Consider the following 22,178-nt stretch of genomic DNA (forward strand, 5'->3'; position numbering starts at 1 on the left):
AAGCCAGTCGGAATGCAGAGGCAAGCTAAGGAATAAGAGGAAAAATTAATTGCTTGGCCATTATTCTTTTTGGGAGCCACATAGCCTCTGTAATGGGGCTTACATGGACCTCTTTTCTCTCACTATCCACCTCACTTTTCAGACCTCTCACTCTCTGGACAGCTTGCTGTTCTCTTAACCATTTATAGGAAATTGCAAAACTTGGTCTTTATGAACTAGAACTTGGAGCCCAGGGAAAAGCACAGAGCAGTATGAGATGCCAGAAGAGGCCCGATTCCTTCCACAGGGTAAGAACCAAGAAAGAATAAGATAATAGAACACAGGTAGATTTAGCTCAGGTTGATTTCCCATGGAAGGCCTAGGCTATCATTTATGTGGTAACCTGGATAACCTTGTAAGAGCTGAAGCTAACTGGGACCTGAGAGCTCTTCCCAGTGGCCCAGGATACAAGACAGCATCCTTTTGTAATTCATTCAACTCTATTCTTGAGTTCAGACTGACTGTGAGCCCCTTACCCTTCCACTACCTTAGAGCTTTCCTCCTCTTAATCCTAGCTCAAGATGTCAGAAACTCTTCTTTTCCCCTCCCATTTCCCCCCTCCCTAATCCCACCATTGGCTCATCAGTTATCCAGTTGACTCCACTCTGCAAGGAAGACATTCCCCTGGCCTGACTCACTCAGTCCTATTTCTCCACAGGAATCCCCTCACCGCAGACCACAAGGGCCCTGACTAGTTCATGTTTTGTGTTAATGGATGTGAAACTGGAGCAAACCCCTTCACCAAAAGAAAAACCACCCTAAACTCTCCCACATAGGTCTCAGCAGGTTACACAAATATTAGTCCTATCATCCAAATAAATCTGCCCCCACGGCCCAGAGCTATAGCACCCCCATCCTCTTGCTGCCTGTGCGGAGTAAAGCTGCTCCACAAACATGTGAGGACCCCAAGGGGTGCTGGAGAGGAACTCGGGGAAAGGAAAGTGGCCTATATTCAGAACTCCTTGGGTAGGCTCCTTAATATACAGCCTGCTGTCAATACCTTATAGTCCTGAACTGAAGATTCTGTGAGAAGTCAGGATGGGCTAGACCAGTTACAGGCTTTGGTAAGAGGGTCTATTGGTTGGAGTTTGAGGCGTAATTAAAACTCAATATCTGATATAAGTTTGTACGCTCATTTTAGAGGTGAGAAGATAGAGGCTCAGAGAATTTGGGTATCTTTCTCAAAATATCAAAAACAGTAACTGGCACAGCTGAGATTTCAACCCAGGTCTGTCATAACTGCAAATTTCTATACCACTCTTCTCCTTTAAAATATCAACAGGCAAGAGATAACCACTGTCCAAGTCATATAAAAATAGGAGATCATGATTTTGGGGACTCTGTGTCCTGCCCTTTAGCTTACTAAGCCTGCTATCTCTGGAGACTCTACCACTACAAGCTTAGTTAGGCAGTGGGTAGTAGCACAGAAGGAACTCCCCAATTTAAGCCAAATGTGGATTGAAGGATAATAATCACCAGGACTTGGAGAGTCACTAAATAAAGATTTGTTGAATAAATGAGGAAAGGTTGTTTTCTAAGCTGTTTACCACCTTGGCCCCAAGACCCAGCTCGCCTTCCTTCTGTAACCACTGGTTCCTGCTCCCAGCTTTAAAGGCTAGGATCCTCTCCTAAAAATTGCCAAAGCCAGAGATCTCTACCTGCCTAGTATACACTAATGCCTCATGTGGGCCTTTGAGATCAGGCTTATTACCCTCTCCCATGCTCGGTGAGTCACATATCTTTTACTTGGTGTTTCCCAAACCTGGCTGCCCACCAGAATGATGTGTGGAAAGTTTAAAAAAGTAAAAATCCCAAGGCCTAGGCAGACCTACTAAATTATTCTTTCTTAGGAGTGTTCTACGGTATTCTAATTATCTGTTAGGCATGGCATGACACTGCATGCCACTCAGTTTGTACAGTCAGCAAGTGAGCAAAAGAGGCAGTGCTGGCTGATACAGGTTGAAAAGGAGAGATTAGAAGAGAATGTATGTTTGTATAGTTATATAATTCTTTTCTCCTACAAAACACAGCAGTTTATAAACATAATAGCATGAGAATGGAACTTGTCCGCTATGGCTAACTCTTATCTAGCAATCCCAGGCTCTTGATAATGGAAGAATGTTTCAGCCTATGAGTTTCTTTTGGGGTACCAGGCAGTTAGCTCACACTGACCCAGGGAAGAGATATGTGGTTTCATCTCTGTCCCATCTACCCTCAGCCAGGTAGGAGAAAAAGAAGTTCTCTCCAGGTATCCTTTCTCTTGCACACACAAGATGTGTCAGGAAGCCAATGCAAGGGAAAGGAAAAATGAACCTTGACCATGTGCTTTAGTGCAACTCATATCGCTCTGAAGACTCCTACCTCTTCCACTCTGCCTTCTAACCTCCAGAGTGGGGAGTCAGGGAGCCGCTCAGTTTTTTACATCCCCTGTCAACTCCTTCCCAGGGCTAAGGAACCAGCTAGGACACCAGAGTCCCTCTGGAGTACTTTACAAGTCCTTAAATAGAAGCTGTAGCAGCCCAGAGTTGAGGATGGAGGAAGGTGTGCATGCAAAGGTCTTGTGCTTTTGAGTCAGGAGGTTTGAAGTGGAGGGATGAGTGAGGTATTTATATGTTCAGGTCTGATCCAGCCACTCTGCCTTCTTGGGGGCCTTGCAAGTATGGACATCCACAGTGTTTCTGCACTCCTTGCACCGCACAGCACAGCACCAGTGGAATTTGCACTCACACTGGGTGACACGGGTAACTCGAGTTGTGTCATACCCTCGACCGCAGCACATGATTTCACAACCGTCTGTCCCTTTAGATGTCTTGCTACAGACTCGGCCTGCGGTGCCTAGGGAACCTGGGTTGGGGAAGAGAGAGAGTGAGAACCAAGTTACCTCTTACTTCAGCCACTCTGGGTTCCCTTACCCACATCCTCGTGAGGAAACCATAAAGAATCCCTTTTCCTGAAAATACACCCACTAGCCAAAATGATCATCTTCTTACTGCCCTCTGTACCAGGCTTGTTTCTTCCCACTATCAAGGCTCCCCAAAGACCATTGACTTTTCCTGCAATGCCCTCCCTGCCAATACACATCTCCATATCCCCTTCAAAACTTAGCCTTAAAATGTCATAATTGTTAAAGCTGGGTGAAGGTTCTCTACTTTATGTTTGAAATTTTCTATAATAAAAAGTTAAAATAAAAAACTTAGCCTATAATTTACCTTTTCTAAGAAGCCTTGTTACAACTCTGATCCAGTTACCATTTGTTAATATTTCGGTCCTTAGTTTATATTTCATTAAGTTGTACTATACAAGAAAGTGGTATAGCATGGCCATTAAAAATTTAATGCATGTGCCTCATGTCAAATTGTCTAGGATTAAAACCTAAATCTGCACTTCTTAGTTGTGTGATCTAGCAAGTTAGTTGATCTCTCTGGGCTTTAGTTTTCTTATAATAGCACCTAACTCAGTAGATAGTTATATCTATAATCTCTGATCAACTGAGGGGGTGAACTGATAAGCATTACTGGCAGGAGGCTTCTCCCTAAGGAATGCCTAAAGAATATCCCTTGCCTTACCCCTTATGGTAGGAACCCTTGAAGGGTAGGGATTGTGTTATTCCCCCTGCACAGAGAATGCTCACCACCTCACAACCTGACTGATTTTTGCAAAAGAGATGCTGCCAACAGATCACAAAATCATAGAATTTTAGATGGGATGGATCCTAGAGAATATCTACTTCACCTCTTTCCCAGAGATGGGAACATAACTAGCCTGGGGGTTCAAGAAGGGTATGAATAAATTAACTGATTTCTATAGCAGTAGTCTCCACATTCCACTGAATATGGAGAGAAAATGCTAGTACTTCTATATTTGTTTTTGGGCTCATCAATTTAAAATATCTACTTTGTATGTATGTTTTATAATGTACATTTTAGTACAATGAAACATAGATATAATTCATAAGTAAATATACATATATTGGAGGCACATGTTCAGATTTTTTTTTTAATGATAGGAGTACACAAGCCAAAATGTTAAGAGACCACTGCTCTAGAGTATAGGCTGACTAGGTCTACTATATATGTTATCCGCCTGATTTCAAGGGCTAGGTCTTAATGTCATTCTCTTGTGCACCAGAAGCCTCTTCTACGCTCTGGAGCCAAGCAATCCAATGTAGTAGCCACTAGCCAAATATGGTCATTTAGATTAAGTTAATGAAAATTAAATAAATTTTAATACTTAGCTCCTCAGTCACACTAGCTATATTTCAAGTGCTGAATAATCACATGTAACTAAGTGGCTACTGTATTGGAGAGCACAGATGTAGAACATTTCTATCATCACAGAAAGTTCAATGGGACAGTACTGCTTTGGAGGGAATTCCTGGCTCCATACTCCCTTGTGGGATGACTTGTACCCTTTGAATTCCAGGCTCCACTGTGGGTTTTATGAGACCTGTGTTATGCCTCTGAGAACAACCAACACACATATGACTCATCCTCCCTCCTAACTCCAAAGATCCTTCCCCAAAGGTGCATTTTAGGATGACAGCATAGGCTTACACCCTGGATGTTGTGGAATTATTTCTAGGCATTTAGAGAGTAGCCCTCTGAATTATACCACATGGGAAGAAAACAAACTTAGTGGCAGGAAATCACCAGGAGAATCAGAAGTGCTTTCTTAACATTTTTTCTCCTAGCACCCTTCAAAGTACACAAACTACTTTCTCTGTGTCTTGGGTAGAGCCCCACCCTGTTTCTGTGCCCATTTTTGCTCCAAGCTAATTGCTTCTCCAGGAATGACACTGATAGGTGAAAACAAATAGTATGGAAGACAGCTAAGGGTTTTGGCTTCCCCTTACCGAGGTCCTGACTGCTGAGACTACAGAGAAGAGTCTGGGAGCCCATAACAATAACCAGGGGAAGAACAGTTCTGTTGCATAGCAGGTTGTTCCTAGTTTAACCTGTCTGAACCTGAAATATGAGCCAAGATGGTTAGCTTCCACTCTTTTAGGGGAACACCACATCACCTTCCAGCATTCCCAAGAATTCCACCGCAAATACATGGAACAGATTCAAGAATGATTTGCTGCTTTCTGCTGATGGTTAGCCTTTGGTAGGGATCTCCTCTCTCCTTGCTTCCTCAACTCCATTTTAGAATTTTCAGTGGCAGCACACTGGATAAGCCCTTTCAAGGTCATTCATGGTGTATTTCCTACTACCTTTCTGTCTTTAATCTTCCTTACCCAAAACCTTCACTCAGATTAATCTGCTCTCTGTTCCCAGAACAGATCATGTGCTTTCCCACCTACCACTCTACTCACGTGTAGAGAATATCCACCTGTTCTTCTCTCTAGCTATCCAGATAATCCCCACACTTTAAGAAACAGCTTAAATTCCACATTTTCAAGTAAACTTTTCTTAATTTCTCTCTTTGGCAGTTGCATTTGTCTACCTGTTATATCTCATTTCTTTAGCTAGATTGTAAAGAGCCAAAACTTAGTCTGTATCTTATGCTTCTGTATAGCCCATACATTGTTTGGTACTGAAATGGGTGATTGACTTAAACATTCACTTAGTAGTACCTACTATATCCCAGATGCTGCAAATATAAAGGAGTGATAGATGACCTCAGGCCTCAAGGAGCTCAGTGTCTTCTCCTCTCTAGGCAGCTTTGGGCCTGGCAGACTGAGGCATAAATCAACAATCTTATTACAAGGTTTTCACGTCTGACTGGCTCCTCCAACCTCCTTCCCTAACTCCTGAGACCGTGATTAACTAGAGGTGCCTGCACTAAAAATCAGGGCTCCATGTTTCTACCTACTTTCCTTACTCACCTGCAGCCTTGTCCAAGACGCAGTAGTCTGGAGAGTTGTCAAAGTAGACAAGGTCAGTCCGGGTAGCACGGCGATAGCCTTGGCGGGCTGCTGTGAAGTTTGCGCCATCCTGGGTGGCCGTTACCTGCACAGCCCCATCATAGCGCCGCCGCAGGTAATCACCTGTGCGGCGGAAGTCTGAGAGTGCACGCCAGCAGGTGCGCAGGGTACAGGAGCCACTCACGCCATGGCACTTACACTCCAGCTTCAGAAACCGCCGCACAGCCTGGGAGGTGGGGAGGCAGGTAAGGGAAAGGCAGCCAGTCAGGGTACTTTATGGTCATCCCTAGGACTAAAAGCATGAGTGCCCTGAGGTCTGCTGGTCCTGGCCCTGGTTGGCTAGTGGAGCCATCGGTTGTCCTCTCCCCAGTCAGATTCCACCCATTCTTCCCGATCAAATTGAAGAACCTCTTTTTCCAGGAAACCTTCCTAGACCAACAGTGCTTTCCTTTTCATGATAGCCCATTTGAACTTTAAAGCCCCAGGATTCTGTTCATAATTATGGCACAGCCTCTACTTTTCATGTGTTTTAGAGTTCAAGGTACCATGCCTTCTGCTTTTGTTGCATGTCATTTTCCAGCACAGTACTAGGCCAGCATAGGAAGTGCTCAAAGACCAGTGCACTGACTAGAACAAGCTTTTATCCTCCTCGGACTTTAGGAGGTGATTCTTTTTTTCTTAAAAAGTTATTTCCCTTCTTTTCTCCACCTTTCCCTAATTTCCACCTATGTGAAGACTCTTTATGCTCCAGGTTGAACCTAGGCATTCCTCAGGTCCCTTGCACTTACTGCTCCTGTTCCAGGGGTTGGGGCTTTTGGAAGTAATCCAGAAGCCTTCAGTGCTTCCACCTTCACATTTACTCCATGATCATACATACTGGCCACTCCCAGCCAATATGAATGTACATGCACAGACATGAGTACTGACCGTGCGACCACAGCGATTGTTATGTAAGTTCATGAGAGCCCGTGCATCCTTAAGCCTCTTCTCCTTGGCATCCACGAAGGCTTTGGCAAAACGAACACCATAGTGGATGTTGTCACTGCAGCCACCCCAGTCAAAGTCCCCACGTTGGTCATGATGTCGGCCACGGGTGTAGGGGTCACAGCTGCACACACTCAGTTCACCCTGGCTACAGGCACGAGTGATAGCATGGACCACCCCTGCTGATGAGATGGCATATACAAATGCTGCCTCCCGGCTACCTAGAGAGAGAAAGGTAGAAGTGTGTTTCAGGAAAGAGGCCCTTGTCTGTCCCCTTCTTTAGCCCACACAACCTTCAACTCTGAAACCTCTTCTCCTTTTCTTTCCCAGGGCAACCCCTGTACCTCCTTTATTCAAGGTACCCTTCCCTTCCAAGAGCATTCCCCAGTGAATCTGACCTCTTCCCCTCAGCCCTCACAACTCTCTATCCACTTCTTTGTATGTCTGACCTCTTGGGCTGACCTGTACTCCTGTTTCCTTCCAAACTCCCTGGGTCCATCCATTGAAAAGTTTCACAGTGAATCATTCCCTCCCACTGAGTGCCAACCCCAGCTTAGCAAAGCCAGCCTTAGTCCACATTCCAGGCCTTTTCAGGCCCACTCTGCTGGACAGTTCCCCTACAATGGAGACCCCAGCCCAGGGGTCATCCTATTTGAAGAGATATGCTACTTTCCCCAGCCTGCTTTCTTCCTTCCCTGCTCTTGGGGATTGATGAATCATCATCACTCTTGTCCCTCTGACACCTCCACATTCTCATCTCATTCCCTTTCTGCTAGTTTACTGTTTAGCTCTGCTTAGCTCTTTTGCTGAGCCAGGTCCAAGCCGCTGACTCTCCAAATATTTACATATCACCTTTCTGTTTATTCCTTGCTCCAATTATTATAGTGTTGGGAGTGGTGGGGTGAGGGTAGTGATGGTGTTGGTGAGAACAGAGCAGCCATTTCCAGTCCTCAGCCTTACAGTGCATGGATATCCGCAGGCTGGGGGTTGGGGAGGGGAAGGAAAAGGGAGGAAGAAGGATGGAGGTACCAGGGAATGCTGTTCCTTTGACCCATCATCCCAGAACACTGGGATTTAAAGGGGTCACTGCCTACATATGTAAGGTGCTGAGGGTCTGTTTCCAACTGTATCCTGGGCTCTGCCCACAATTCTTACTCTGATTATGAAGTAGTGTGCAGGAGAGGAGAGAGGGGCTCATGCCTATACTACCCACTCACCACCCAAGCATAGAAAGAGAAGGAGCTGGGGCGGGGTGGAAGAGGCCCCTACTTCTGAGCATGACACGGCCAAAGACAGTGTGGTCCCGGTCCAGGGTGGTGCAGTTCCAGCGGTGGTGGCGGAACTGGTGCTGACACTCTCGGATCCATTCTCGGGCACCCTCGCCCACCGAGCGCATGATGTCTGGGTAACGCTGGCACAGCTGCCGCTGCCGGCTCACCAGACCAGGGATATTGTCACAGATCACTCGGGCCCCCAGCGCCCCGATGTACCTGCAAGGTGGAGATGGCCCTGTCAGAGCATCCTGGCTTTATTCTGCATTAGGAGAAGGGGAGGAAAGGTTTGGCATTCAAACCTTGAGAGGTTCCTTCCCCTTCCTCCAACCGAGGCCGATATTCCCCAAGGCCAATGGGGAGAACCGATCCTCACAAGCTCTGGAGAAATAATTAAACAGTTGCAGAGAGAGTAATTGAGTGGTCTCTCACCACTACCAGTTCCCCAGCCAAAGGCCAAAATGACACACACTCCCAGAACACAGGCTAGGCATGTGTCACATACACAGAAGCTGTGGGCATGTCACACAAACCCCATTGCCTGTTTATTTAATAAACATTAAGAGCCTCGTGGAAAAATAAACTTAATAAAACTAGAGTCTGAGACAACATTGTTATACCCACATATCAGAGGCACGTCCTGCGTGGCTGGTCCATAAAGACATGGTATGGGAGAAGGATGGAGACAGGGAGGAGTCAGTGGGAAGAGATATAGTGGGCAATTTTGAGTGACGTTTATAGCTCTAGTCAGACCCGTGTAGCTAAGAGTCCTCATTCCCAATCCCGAGGTCTGGGGAGGAAGACCCCCCACCCCAACTCTCCTCCCCACACCCTTTGTTTCAAGGTCTCATGACCTTTCTTAACGAATGAATCTTTCAAAATTATCCTTCCCAACTTAAAGGGCATAATGTCCTGGATGAATCTACATGGGCAGAGGGCTGTTTGCAGTGGGAGACCAAAGACCAAGATTAAGCAACAGGGTGACACTCCCCATATTCCAGTCCCCAATCTGCCCAATGTGAACAATTATAGGAAGATCAATTGGGTGAGCTAATAAAAGATAGGTGAGTTGCTAGAGTCATTCTCAATTTTCTCAAGGAAGTAGTTTTTCTTCATTCAAACACTTTTTAGCCCTGGACTCCACCACACGCCTCAGGAAGAACATTTCAGAGAGAGGACAGGAATTCATCATCACCTTTTTTCCCCACAAGGCCACCAAATGAGATCTGACCCATACACCCACTTCTCACTCCCTTTCCATCTCTCCAGCACCCAGCACATACATGCCTTGATTTGCTGTGAATTCTCTATTCTCCTGTCCTAACACATCAAAGGGACGCTTTCTCGCCCCTTTTCTGAACAGATGGGGACCATGGAGGGCAGTTGCTGCTACAGACAGAAAAGATTTGATTTGGGCTGTGAATGAGCCTGTGGTTTGGGAAGGGCCCCAAAATGGGCCTAGAAGTGGGTGAGGAGAAGGGAGGGCAGCCACTGGGGAGAAGGGAAAAGCTGGACTGCCCTGGGCTTTATGTTCTCTGCAACACTCCCCCCCACTCGGCCCCCTGCATTTGTAAACGCAGCCCTCACCCACAGACTGGATCACCACTGGTGATACCAACTCAAACACAAGGAGGGCTGATGTTTGCCTCTTCTGGAATTCAGCAGGGCTGATGGGGCCCATCTGTCCCAGGGAGGGGTGAGAGGGCTGGTCCACCACTAACAAATCCCACGGAATCAGCATCCCCAGCACTGTCCATCAGGGCAACAGCTTCCAGGAACAAACAAAATAAACACCCTGGGCTGGGCCAGGCCGGAAAGGGCTGCCTGACGCACAGCCGGGAGTTACACCCACTGCTGCGGTGCTTTGTTTGGAGAATCAAGACCGTTGGAGTTGGAGCCTGTCCCTGTCTCACCACCATTCTGCTTCCTCAGTTCACCCCCGAGTACTGCTCTAGGCAATGGGTGTTTGTTGTTTTTTGTTTTTTACTGGGGCTTGGGAAGACAGGGGTTGGATGGGAATGGGAGACCAGTAATCCAGCCCTCATGAGACAGTGTGGAATGGGGCATGCCAAACCCTGGTAAAAAGTCCTTCCTGTGGTCTGACTTAGCTCCATTCTGCTGCAGCCCACATCGGTCCTTCCTGTTACATCCTCACTGAGCGTGGGAACATCTGTTCAGTAAGACAGGAAGATAATTTTCTTTACTACCACCCTTATCCCACTAAGTAGCTGCTTCAAGATTCTGCAGAGCAGGGCACTTGCCTCCTGACCAGTGGTCAGCACCTTGCAGTCAGTGTGGGGGCCTCCAGCAAGGCAGCCTGAGGCCCAGGTCATCCCCCTCTCAATTCAGCGCGTGCCTACAAAATGCCTACCATGTGCCAAGCACTGAGCTCATCTGTTAGGGGCACAAAGATATTTAAGGCATCTCCCAGCTGATGGGCTGGTAGAAGGGTGAGATGCCCCTGACTCTGTAGCTCTGTTTCCCTTCCAGAAGTTTTTACTTCCTTCCCAGCTTCCTGCTCCAGAATGCTCTCTTTACCTGCTTTTGACCAATTCATACCCCTTCCTTTGACAAAGTGACTCATGCCCTGTTCTAGCTCCTTGCTACTCAGAGTGTGGTCCCCAGAACAGCAGTATCAGCATCTCCTGGGAATCTGTTAGAAATGCAGAGCCTCAGGCCCCATTCCAGCCCTACTGAACTGGCATTTTACCCACCTCCTCAGGTGATTAGGACATGCTGCTCTATGAACGCAGGGAGTTTTGTCTGTTTTGTTCACTTCAGTATCCCCAGTACCTAGAACAATGTCTGGCACAAAGCAGGTACTTAATAACTATTTGGTGAAAAAAACAAAACCTGACCGCTCTGATTTATCCCCAACTCCCCTCTCCTCCTAGCTAGCCATAGGCTTCATTTCAATTATAGCTTTATTCCTTGTTGACATTGCAGATGTTTTAGGTTTGTGTCTTTTTAATGAGGCTAGGGGTCCTCTTTTTTATTTACCCCCTTTCTTTTACAGTCTTTAGTGCATGTACATGGTTTAGCTCAGCCCATATATGGCTTTGAACACAAGGATAAAACAATTATTCTCCCTAAATATCTTAATACAATATCATTTATATGATACTTTACAGTTCACAAAACATTTTTCTTCACAAAAATCCTATGAGAGAGAGAGAGAGATTTCCATTTTACAGGTGAAGAAACTGGGGTCACAAAGACTAACAATACCCAGCTCTGTCCATCAGGGCTAGTCAGAGGAGAACTGGGGTGAACCAAGGACATCTGACTCCAAAGTCCAAGCTCATTTTCAATTCCAAGCCTAAGAGAGGCACACAATGCTTATTAACCAGGAGTAGACCAATCTGGCTCCAAAATTGGTGTGAACTTGAATTTCATACTACGCCCCTCCTATCCTTCACTTTCTTCATGTGTGAAATGGGGATAATAATATTATCTGCCTCACTGGATTATTTTGGGGATTGTAAAAGATGATGCTTATAGGTGCTTAGCCATAGTGTCTGGAGCGTAGAAAGGGCTCATTAAATGGCAGCTGTGGTTGGTAACAATAATGTTAATGTCGGGGAATTCCCCGTCGGTCCAGGTAGGTCCAGGTAGCTCCAGGTCTGGGAACTAAGATCCCACAAGCCCCTGGCATGGCCCCAAAACAAAAAAAAAACAATAATGTTAATGTCATGATATCACTTTGTTCCTCCTGTAAATCCACAGTCCTGAACACAGTCCTGCTCTTGTGATTCCCTACATCCCAGCCCCTGCAGAATACAAAATAGTACAGGAAGGCACATGCCAGGAGACCCCTATTTCTTGTTCTCTTTTTCATAGATTAAGAAGAGACCACCCGTTTCCTCCTTCAGTTAAAGGTCGGGAGAGGAAGGGAGTGGTTGGAGAGTAAGGGGAAGGGCTGTGAGGAAGATCAGACTGTTAGCTGGTGATAGTGATGACATTCTGCTCCTGAGTGGAACATGGACACACAGAGTCAACAGGCATCTCTTCAGGGGGTTGTACAGAATATCAGTCTTGCTGGGGTTTTTTTCCTAAGAGAAAGAGAGATAATCACCTTGGGGCCTGACCTGCTTTTGGAAAGCAGCTTTCTACTTTATCCCAGAAGTGACTGACCACTGAGGCAGGCATCTGGGGCCTGCAGCTGTGACCCCTGTGAGGCAAGGAGACTGAAATGACCGGTGCACTCACTGCCCATCCTGGCCCTGTTGCTGCCTTCCTCCATTTCACAGGGACTGCTGAATTCTGTATCACCCGCCCGCCTCCCTCCCTAGCTAGCTCTTCCACCCAGGAGTTTTTCCAAAATCTTTAATATGAACCACATGGGGGAGAGTAGTAGAGGGAGAAAGGAAAAGGGAGAAGGAGTAGCCAAGGGGACAAAATGCGGACTAGGAAGAACCCCAATTGGGTTTTTAGGAACCACTACCAGGATGCTGAAATTACCAGAATGACACTTCCTCACCTAAACACCATGTGGACCAAGACTGCCTTCCAAATTGGTAAGAAGCAACCAAGAGTCCCTAAAAGCAAATTGTCATCTGGAATGGATAAAGATGCACAGTGGTCACTTCATCCTTCCTCTACAGGGCCTCTGAAGACACAAGTCCCCAGCCAGACTGAGACCATGAAGGTAAAGGGTGGCTTTAATCTCACTCTGAAGTTTGAAAGGCTTTTCTCCTCGTCCCCTTCTTCCTTTTCCCTTTCTAAAGGAATGTTTCAAGCCAGATGTAAGATATGGGCCTCCCTGCTCCCCCATCCAGAACCCCCCCCTCCTTGCCTTCCCCAACACTGCAGAGATAAAAAAGATCCAAGGGAGAGATTTTCCTGAGACAGGAAAAACGGGGGGTGTGTGTGGGGGGTGATGGGGATGGAGAAAGTTGCATCTTGAAATGATAGGAATCTGCAGCCCAAGCTCGCTGGCCCCTCAGCCAGCTACCCCTCACCCTTCCAGCCAAGATTCCAAATCCGGAGGAGAGAAGCCACAGGGTGCAAGGGGAAAAGAGACCACACTTTGTGGAGGAGGGGAGGATTGGGGGGAGGGGCAGAGTAAGGAAAGGAACGGGGGCACTGCATGGGTAGAGAGAGGCAATAGCCCAGTCCAAGCGGCCAGTTTAATTGGGGGGTGAAGAGGAAAGACAAGAGGACTGAGTCATTTCTCAGTCCCACTCTCCCCCTGCTCAGCCCCCAGAAGGTGGGGGAGGAGAGAGAGCAGCTCTTTCTTCTGGGAGAAAACGATGAGTGCCATCCAGAGCTTTCGTGGGGAAGGGGATCCGAAAAGAATAGATATCCAGTGGATTTTTAATTCCTTTTGCCTCATCTGCCGTCTTGTGAAGTGTCCGGACTCTTAAGGCCTGCAGGAAATCTGAGGAGAGGATCTCTTAATGCTTTGAGACTCTAGAAGCCGCTAGTTCTTGGAGGGGAAAGATGGGAGATGGGACCATCTGGGGAAGGAAGAGAAGGAAGAAGGGAGGGTGATATCAAGGTTCGAAGTGAGATCCTCAAAACAGACTGAATGTCTGAAGTATGCAAACCCAAGTGTTTTGTTTGCTTTAGTTGTGGGAGTTAATGGGGGTAGTTTTTGCCGCAATTCCATTTCTAAACCTTGCGCTGGGTGCTCCTGCCTCACCAAAGCCTTACTGCGCTATGGGGTGAGGGTAGACTAGCGAGAGGCTCGTCCGCCCTTGCCATCTGCCCCTTTCTCCACCTCCCCCGTGTTGGGGGGCCAACCTTAGGGGATCAGGAGGCCCTCTTGGACGGCCACCGCGGCCCCAGATGGGCGACTGGTTCCTTGAATCCATCCTGAGAGAAACTCGTAAGGTAGCTTTTGCCCTAAGAGGATTGAGCTGAAATACAGGGGGTCTGGGAAGCCTCGATTACCGGGCGTCCTTTTTCCAAATACCCAGCGCCCTCATCACCAGACGGGGAAGGAGCGGCGCCCCCTTATCCACTCGCCGCCCCCCTGCGCCCCTCCGCGACTTCAGTGACAGCCCTGCACGGATCGTCTCTGACTCCGTCAAAGCGACAACCTGGTCTCCTGAGCAGCGGGTGTTGGGAGCTGTATACTCCCTTTCGGCGCGTCCGGCCTCTCTAACCCAGCACCTCACCCTCCCAGCCCTGAGAGCCACACTTACCACCAGGACGTGTCTACGCGGGCCGGCAGCAGCAGCAGCAGCAGCAGCAGAAGGCAAGCAAGACTTAGGCGGGCCGAAGCCCCAGAGCCGTCGGGGCTCGTGGGTCTAGGCGCGGGCTCGGAGACAGGGGCGCGGACGCGCCGAAAGGGGAGCTGCGCGGCTTCCTCCGCACCACCCGGCCTCAGCATAGCTCCCCGAAGACTCCCGCCACGCGGCCCGGAGGGGCGTGGACGGGGCACCGGCTGAGGGTAGTCAGGCTGCTCCCACTTCACCCCCCTGGGGGGCCATAAGTCTCGCCGGCGGCTGGGGACCTAAGGGCACCTAAAGTCCAGAAGTCGGGGCGCCAGGTCCCGGAGAGGGGCGCAGGGAGAGGTGTCCGGAAGCCTACGACGCCGCGCCGAGCTCGGGATCTGGGGCACGCTGCCTGGGCTGAGATGCGGTGTCACGGGGTCGGCGGCGCGGAGTGGGGCTGCGGACAGAGTGTGCCGACAGCTCCTTCGGCCGCGGGCTCTCATTGGACGGCGCGGGGCGGGGCCGAGGCCGGGGACACGCGCGGCCCTCAGGACGGCTCCGCCCGCGCCAGCCCGGGGCGCCCCGCAGCGCCCTAGGTGTGGCGGCCGCCTCCGCCCCTCGGCGCCCCTAACACTGCGCCGCGCCCCCACCTGCTCGGGCGGGACGCGACGGGGCGCAGCGGCGCCCTTCGGCGCCCGGAGCGCCCAGCCCCTGCCCACGCCGCGCCACCGGGTCCTAGCGCCCTTCATTTGGCAACCCCAGCCTCCGTGGGTGATGGCCTGGAGGGCCGAGTGAGGGGGGCTGCAGACACTTTCCCCTGTCATCTAACCTACAGTGACACTGAAGTGAGCCACAGAGGACTCAGTCATTTCTTCGGGTTCTCCGTTCTTGCGCTTCTGTGAAATGGGTAGAATTTCTGCCACGGGGAGTTGCGGAGAATCTTAACTCCCTTTACAACGCTAACGGGGGGCGCCACGGGTAGCAGACTTAAGGTAGGGGCTTCTCTCATCTACGGCTCGCTGCCCCTGGTTCCTCCGACCCGCTGCCCACCGTATTCCCACGCCCCCACCCCCAGGCCCCCGCACACAATGTTTATAGACAAAGCTCTCGCCCGCTTGCCCGGACCCGACGCTTCCCTCCGGCCTGTGGACCGGGAATCGATGGCCAAAGCGGAGCGGCACACCTGAGGACCCGACGCGGACTCCCCGCCCTTGGCCGCCCGGGCTCGGCAGAGCCTACTCTCTCCCAGCTTTCCCGATGCTTCGGTCCCCCACCCCTTCGGGCGGGGCTGCGAGTACGAAAGAATCAGAAACAGCTGGGCAGCTTTCCCGAACCAGAGGCCAGGGTGGGGGTCCTGCTGAGAGAGTGGAAGCCCCGGAGCCATTTCTCTCCTTCGCCTTTCCACCCTTCCTCTTTCCCACTGCTCCCTTCCCTCCCTCCGCCAGCGCCCCAACCGCCTGGGGGCGTGGTAAATTGGGAAGGGGAAGGTTCTGGCTGTAGAAATTGATTCCCCTCTTCCGTCCGCACTTCCCAGGCCGGCAGGTAGAGCTTCTGGAGGCAGGGTGGCCCTTACTGAGGCCTAAAAATTCTTTTTAAAAAAACCTGCATCTTATAACTTCCAGAGTCCGGCTGGGGTCCGGCCCCAACCGCTTCTCCAGACTCAGTTTCTCTTGCCTAGCCTCTCATTCCCAGGTGTCTTTCGTGCCTCTCCCCGTGATTTATCTATACTATAAAGCCCTGGTGTAAACAACGTCCTGGAAACTGCCCAGCCCCTTCAACCTCAGACATTGTCAGTTCTTGGGGGTGGGGGTCTCTGTTAGAGACTCCAGAGTGTGAGCGACAGGGCGCAGCTCGCCGCAGACGTCCCCGAGGCAGATATGAGGGAGAAGGGCTAAGAGAGACCTTTATCCCCTCTCCACATCTCTCACCCCTTTATCTCACTTTCTGTAGTAGGGGGCGAAGTGAATTCATTCATTCAACAAATATTTATTCCCTACTATGTTCCAGACTGTGCCAGGCACATTAGTGAACAAAGCAAAACGAACAATTTCTGCCTGTGTGGAGTTTAACTTATATTGGGAGAAGATAGACAATAAACAGTAAACATCATAGGTAAAACATACAGCATATTAGAAAGTGATAAGTACAGTGGGAAACAATGGAGTTGTAACTAGGATGATCAGGGTAGGCCCCATTAAGGACATTCAAGCAAAGACTTGAAGGAAGCGAGAGAACAAGCCAGGTAGATTCTTGGTGAAGAGGATGCCAGCACAGAGGGCCTCAGTTGGGAGTGGGCTGGTGTGCAGAGTGAACTAGGGAGGAGGAGAGGAGTCCAGATAGGTAACAGCGGTAGTCTAGGTCATGCAGGAGAGAAGGTGCCCACCCTTGGAGGGGAGGTAGAAGATGGGGGCTGGATTGGAGTTGGATGGGAGTGAGTGAGTGGGGCAAATACAGAGGCCAGGCAGGGTCCACATGCTGTCCATATCCTCCCTGCCAACCTTCCCCTTCCCCTCCCCTTCTCTCTCTCAGTCTGGGAGGCTCCAGTTGGCCCTTCCATTTGCTTAAAAGAAGCAGACTCTATACTGAGCTTCCCTGAGAGGGGCAGGTGAAAGAGGAATGGGCCCAGGCTCATTCCTGGCCAAGCCCCTTTCCTGGGACCATTCTGTCACCTCCTCCCAGCCCAGCCCCACCCTGATGCTGGGCAGCAGTCTATAAGCTCTGCAAGCTCTGGCAGCCTCTCTCAGACTCCCCTGTGTGCGCAGGCCTGGGTGTGACTCTGGCCCTGTGTTTATTCCTACATCTGGGCCTGAGGTTGCAGGGTGGGGAGCTAGAGATGATCACATCAGCCCTAACCTTGGGTGGACTCGCCCACATGGGCCCCAAACTCACTTATGAGGCCCTGTGTTTGGCTTCAGCTGTCTTCATAGTCAAGTGGGACGGTGTCTTGGCATAACATAGATGCTCAACTATTAAAGCATGTTGCTGAGCTAAGGGGGCCCCCAGAAACATCAGCAGATCCAGGAAGGAGGGAAGTGGGTGAGGGAACAAGACTCTTCCCCAATGCTTACAGGCTACCTCTGCCCTAGAGTAGACAACCCAGGATGGCGCTTTGCTCCTTCTTCTTCCCCTCCCCTCTGAGCCCCCAGCTGCACCGGAGGAAGCCCAGGCTGCAGGAGCCAGCTGACTGCAAGAGCTGCACTCAACCACTTAACTAGAGAACAAATACGGAGCCAGAGAAGAGGTTTTCTGGGATCTGCCACTTTGGACTTCAAATCTCAAAATAAACTTCCAGTCTCAGGGTCCTAGACTCTACTGGAGAGCTGGGCTCCTCACGCAAGGGCCTGTTGTGGGGCTTCCAGGCGAGGGTCAAGGCCGGAGGCTCAGCCTTAGCGCCTGACCTGCTTCTCCCTCCCATCCCCCACCCCTACTCCACCCGAAATGGGAGCTGGGGGAGGAGACTTGGGAGTCAAGTTCTGGTCTGAAGGGTCCTGCATGGAGTCAGGTCACTTACCGCGGTCCTGCTGTGTGCCCAGCACTGGCCAGGGCATCCTAAATGACACAGAAGGAGTGAAAGGGTCTTGCCCCCAAGGCATTTTCATGCAAATACAATAAAGCCATCTGAGGGCTGGGATGATAGGCTTTGCTGTTTGCTTCAGACCTCCCCTTCACCCAGGCCTCTAGACTCCCTGGGGCCGCCAGCAGGACAACTTCCACCCAGCCGTCAGAGGCACACCTTCCTCCTCCCTCAAGGTGAACCACAGCCTCCTGCCCTCTCAAAAGTGGGTGCCCCAAAGAAAAGGGTCTCCCTCACCCCTGTACCTCACCTCATGCTCTGCTCCCCCATGGGGCCACTCAGAGCTAAGATTCATCTTTTTTCACTCTACTCTCATCTGTGTGTGGCTGAATGATTTTGAATTTTTACTGGCCCTTGGATGGGAGTGGAGATGAGCTAAGGGGAGCTTGGGTGTGAGTAAACAGCTCTTACTCCCCCCGGGTCTACCCCCCCTTATAGGCCCCCCTTCCCTAGGCCCCTTTGGAGATGACCTTCTCTCTTTCCCGGTGGGTGGGAGGTGGTGTGGATGGTAATGAGCAGAAAGGCCGAGAAGGGGCTGGGGGGAGGTTTGGATAGGAGTCAAGGAATTCCTGAGCCTGCTGCTTGCACAAGGGGCCCTGAGACGCCTTTCCTGAGATTTCTTTGCAAACCTAGAAAAGTCTCATTTGAAATGAGGCCAGGTTCACCCAGGCCCCTAGTGCCCCCCACTCCTGTTTCTTCCTCTCCAGCCACCCCAGGCAGGTGTCTGGGGAAGAGTAGGGAGATTGGGAAGAAATCAGGGGCTTTTAAGTCGTATGGGGTGGGGATCTATGCTTTGTACACAGCCTGACCCAGCCTCTCCTTGGTATTTATGAGCTCCCGGGCGAGGCATGGAACGTGTCTCAAAGAGGCCAGGCCAAGAGGGCTTTGGAGGAAGGAGCATCCAGCCCCAAACCAGGGAAGGGGGCTTGGTGAGGCAGGGCTAGAGACAGAGACCCTCTTCTTCCCAGCCAGTGGCCAAACAGGGGAGTAGACTTCTCCCCTATGGGGCCTGGAGAAAGGAAAAGCGAGAGCTAAGGGAGAAGGGGGAAGAGGAGGCCTGGGGAGGCGGGACCGTAGAGGCGGGGCCTGGGGGTCTGGAGCCTTTTAGCACTTTGGCTGTAATCAGACTGGAGCCAGGCGGTGGGCGGGCTGACAGCCATCCTGGGCGGGTGGCCCAGGTTCTGTGTGAGGCCAGTGGGTGTGCTGCTGGGATCCTGGGTGGTCACTGACCAGCCTAACCCCAAGGGAGGGTGGTCCCACGTTGCCCCCAGCCCCCCCTCACAATCTGCCTATGTCAGATAGGCTACACACTGAGCTCTCTCTCTCCCCACCACCTGTTTTAGGCCCCAGAACAATCTGGAAGTGAGATTTGCTTCCAGTGGAACAATCTGCAGAGCCCACTATCTGCCTCCCTCCACTCTGCCTTCCTTGGTTCACTCTGCCTCCCTCTCTTCCGTGTCTCCACCTCTCTGGGTCTGTCTCTGGCTCATATTTCTGTCATTCCGTGTCTATTCCTCTTGTTGTTTGTCTTTCTGTCTTCATTTGTCTCTCTGTGTGTCTGTATCTGACAGCCTTTCCTCCTCTGTTGGAACCTCTGTCTCTCTTTCAATCTCTGTCACTCCTTGACTCTTGGTGTGTATCTCTGTCTCTCCATCTTTCTATGAATCTGTATGACTGTCTCTCATTCTTCTTTCACTCACTTCATCTCTCTTTCCGTGTCTTTTCTGACTGTGTGTGTGTGTGTGTGTTCCTCTCTATATTTTTCTCGGTGTGTATCTTTGTTTCTCTTTGTGTCTGTTTCTCTCTTTCTCTTTCCCTCTGTCTCACACCTTCTTCTGCAGTCCCTCCAACACAGTACAAAGTGCAGTGGACTGAAAGAAATCAGAGTATTTTCTCCCCAGCTCAACCACACATGATTTGCGTGGCTCTGTAAGTCACTTTCCCACTCCTGGCCTCAGTTTCCTCGCTGGTGAACAAGCAAGGTGGATATCTACTTCCCCCCGCCAGGGCCTCTTTCTGTCTTTATCTCTTTTTTCTTGTAGCATAGTCCATCCTGTCTTCTGAGGGTTCTGCCTCTCTGCTCTCTAAATTCCACCCTGAAGTTAGGACTCCAGCCTCCTTCAGACCTCAGTGGGAAGGAGTCTCGGATACTGTCAGCCAGCAGGCCCCAAAAGGAGGACCCCCCTCACTCCTTTACCCTCTTAAACATCAGGGTAGACAAGGTCCCTTTCTGGGGCCATGTCTGGGATACAAACCAGATTAGCTCATCTCTCTAATCCTCTTTGTGCTGGGGCCTCTGCCAGGCAGGGACACCCACAGAGCAAGCAGAGCAAGAGGGGTGTGTGTGCGTGGTGTGTGTGTGTGTGTGTGTGTGTGCGTGTGTGTGCGCGTGGTGTGTGTGTGTGTGTGTGTGTGTGTGTGTGTGTGCAGATTCTTGGAGAAGGCAGGACCAAGGTTTTCCTCCCTCTGTTACCCTCTCCTGCCCGAAAGCCCAAATCAAGCCCTCACTGTATAAGAAACCTCATCGCGCTTGAACCAAATCAGGGTTTTCATAATCCCAGTCTGTTCCTCCCCCTTCCCCCACCCCCCTGTCCGCTCTTCTACAGCTTCTCTAGGGCTGGAGAAATCATTCCAGCCATCCCCCTGTTCCCGAACAGCCCAGAAGCAACCCCTTCTCCATGCATATTTTCTTCTCCAGAATTTCGGAGAAGGGTCTTTCCATCCCTTCCGGAAAAGCCTTAGTGTCAGGCAGGGAGCAGGGATATGGGGGAGGAGCGGAGAGCAAGCAGGCAGTTCCTGGATTTCACACTTCAAGTTAGAGGCCTTCAAGTTGGAGAGGTCTTTCTTGGCTGATAAGATCAAAGCATTCCCTCTGCCAGATCATTACCTTATTTTCGAGGCAATTGTAGAACTTATTGTATCAATTAGTCTGGTCTCCAGCTGCAGCCGTTTATCTCTGTCTATCTTTGTGCGCTTGCAGAAGAAAGGCCCAGCCCAGCCAGCCCGGCCAGCTAGGGGAGGGTGCGGAGCTGTCCGGCCGCTTTCAGCGGGGATTGGTCAGGTAGAGGCCATAGCGGGTGCGCTTTTGAAGTTTGGAGATCCCGCCAGCTCCTCCGTGCGCACCCCGCGACTGCCGCAGGAGCGCTCTTTTCCACTGGCGCCACACCTACACGCCCGTTGTGCCCCAGGAGGGCGAGCCTACAGAGCCTGGCGCGGGGAGGAGACCCATCAGGCCAGGCCAAGGCGCGGGCTCCGCGTAGGAAAACTCTTGAGCCTGAGCCAAGATGCCTGCCCCTTCCTGACTCTCTGGTGGGTGACTCACTCTGTGGGACGTGCGCCCCGCAGTGGCGTTTCCTAGAAAGGCATGGCAGCGTGAGCGTCGAAAACCTTAGGAGGGAGTGGGTGGCACGGAGAAGTGGATGTCCCCATGGGTGCGGGGAGTGTGGCCTGCATTGCTTCTGCCCTGTCTGCAGCCTCTTCCTGCAGAAGAACCACGCCCACACCTGGTGTTGGGGTCAGGTGGGGGTACGTTAGAGCAGAGTTTCTGAAACTTCCGGGGTCTCAGTATCCCTTTACACTCAAAAATTATCAAGGACCCCAAAGAGCTTCTATTTAGGGGCTTGCCTGGTGGCGCAGTGGTTGAGAGTTCGCCTGCCGATGCAGGGGACACGGGTTCGTGCCCCGGTCCGGGAGAATCCCACATGCCGCGGAGCGGCTGGGCCCGTGAACCATGGCCGCTGAGCCTGCGCGTCCGGAGCCTGCGCGTCCGGAGCCTGTGCTCCGCAACGGGAGAGGCCACAACAGTGAGAGGCCCGCGTACCGCAAATAAAGAAAGAGCTTTTATTTATATGGGTTATATCTATCCATGTTGAAAATTAAAATGAACACAAGAGCCAAAGTGAAAGTGCTCCCAGTGGCCAAAGCTGGACAATTTGAGCAACAAAATAGTTTTGGATTATAACCCGAAGTATAGTGTAAATGTGCTTGAGTCCATACTGATGTAAATGATTGGTAAATAAATATATGGGGAGAAGAGACAGATCTCCCATACAGAACAATTCCAAATAATTTACTTCGCCCTTGAGGAGGTGGAGTATAACTCCCCATTCCTTAGGTGAGGGCTGCAGGTTGTGACTTCCAGAGTACAAAACAGAAGAGTGTGAGGGGGAGAGGGGAGTAACTTTACAGTGGAGAAACCTGACAAACCTCAGTCAGTGGATCAAGGTGAGCATCAACAGTGATAAGTCGTGTTGCCAGTGTGTACACTTGATACGATGTGATGA

General features: G+C 50.6%; 2 protein-coding genes across 16 annotated transcripts in view; one reads left to right on the forward strand and one right to left on the reverse strand.

The window, feature by feature from the left end:
- The window catches only part of ST7L (suppression of tumorigenicity 7 like), a 150,921-nt gene that overhangs the window by 80,283 nt on the left and 48,460 nt on the right, over positions 1 to 22,178 (forward strand). Inside the window, exons 15-17 of one of the 14 annotated variants that reach the window (XM_049710261.1) lie at positions 12,001 to 12,677; positions 12,765 to 12,808; positions 14,082 to 14,312. The exons of 11 other annotated variants lie outside the window; for them this stretch is intronic. In XM_049710261.1, coding sequence (XP_049566218.1) covers positions 12,001 to 12,036 — 36 coding nt within the window. In that variant the 3' untranslated portion in view covers positions 12,037 to 12,677; positions 12,765 to 12,808; positions 14,082 to 14,312. Of the gene's footprint in view, positions 1 to 12,000; positions 12,678 to 12,764; positions 12,809 to 14,081; positions 14,313 to 22,178 lie in introns of those variants that run through there. 2 more of the 14 variants (XM_033435381.2, XM_049710295.1) reach the window with 2 other exon arrangements.
- Positions 1,869 to 20,949, reverse strand: WNT2B (Wnt family member 2B). 2 transcript variants are annotated; one of them, XM_033435475.2, is made up of 5 exons: positions 20,783 to 20,949; positions 8,159 to 8,379; positions 6,833 to 7,110; positions 5,867 to 6,131; positions 1,869 to 2,883 (listed from the first exon to the last, which is right to left on the reverse strand). In XM_033435475.2, exons 2-5 carry the CDS (start codon positions 8,283 to 8,285, stop codon positions 2,654 to 2,656), a joined length of 900 nt encoding a protein of 299 aa, XP_033291366.1. In that variant the 5' UTR covers positions 8,286 to 8,379; positions 20,783 to 20,949; the 3' UTR covers positions 1,869 to 2,653. The 2 variants fall into 2 exon arrangements, with proteins under 2 accessions (XP_033291366.1, XP_004263239.1); XM_004263191.3 differs by lacking the exon at positions 20,783 to 20,949 and adding an exon at positions 14,310 to 14,880.

This window comes from Orcinus orca, chromosome 1 (assembly GCF_937001465.1).
Source record: "Orcinus orca chromosome 1, mOrcOrc1.1, whole genome shotgun sequence".
In the NCBI taxonomy this organism is placed as follows: domain Eukaryota; kingdom Metazoa; phylum Chordata; class Mammalia; order Artiodactyla; family Delphinidae; genus Orcinus; species Orcinus orca.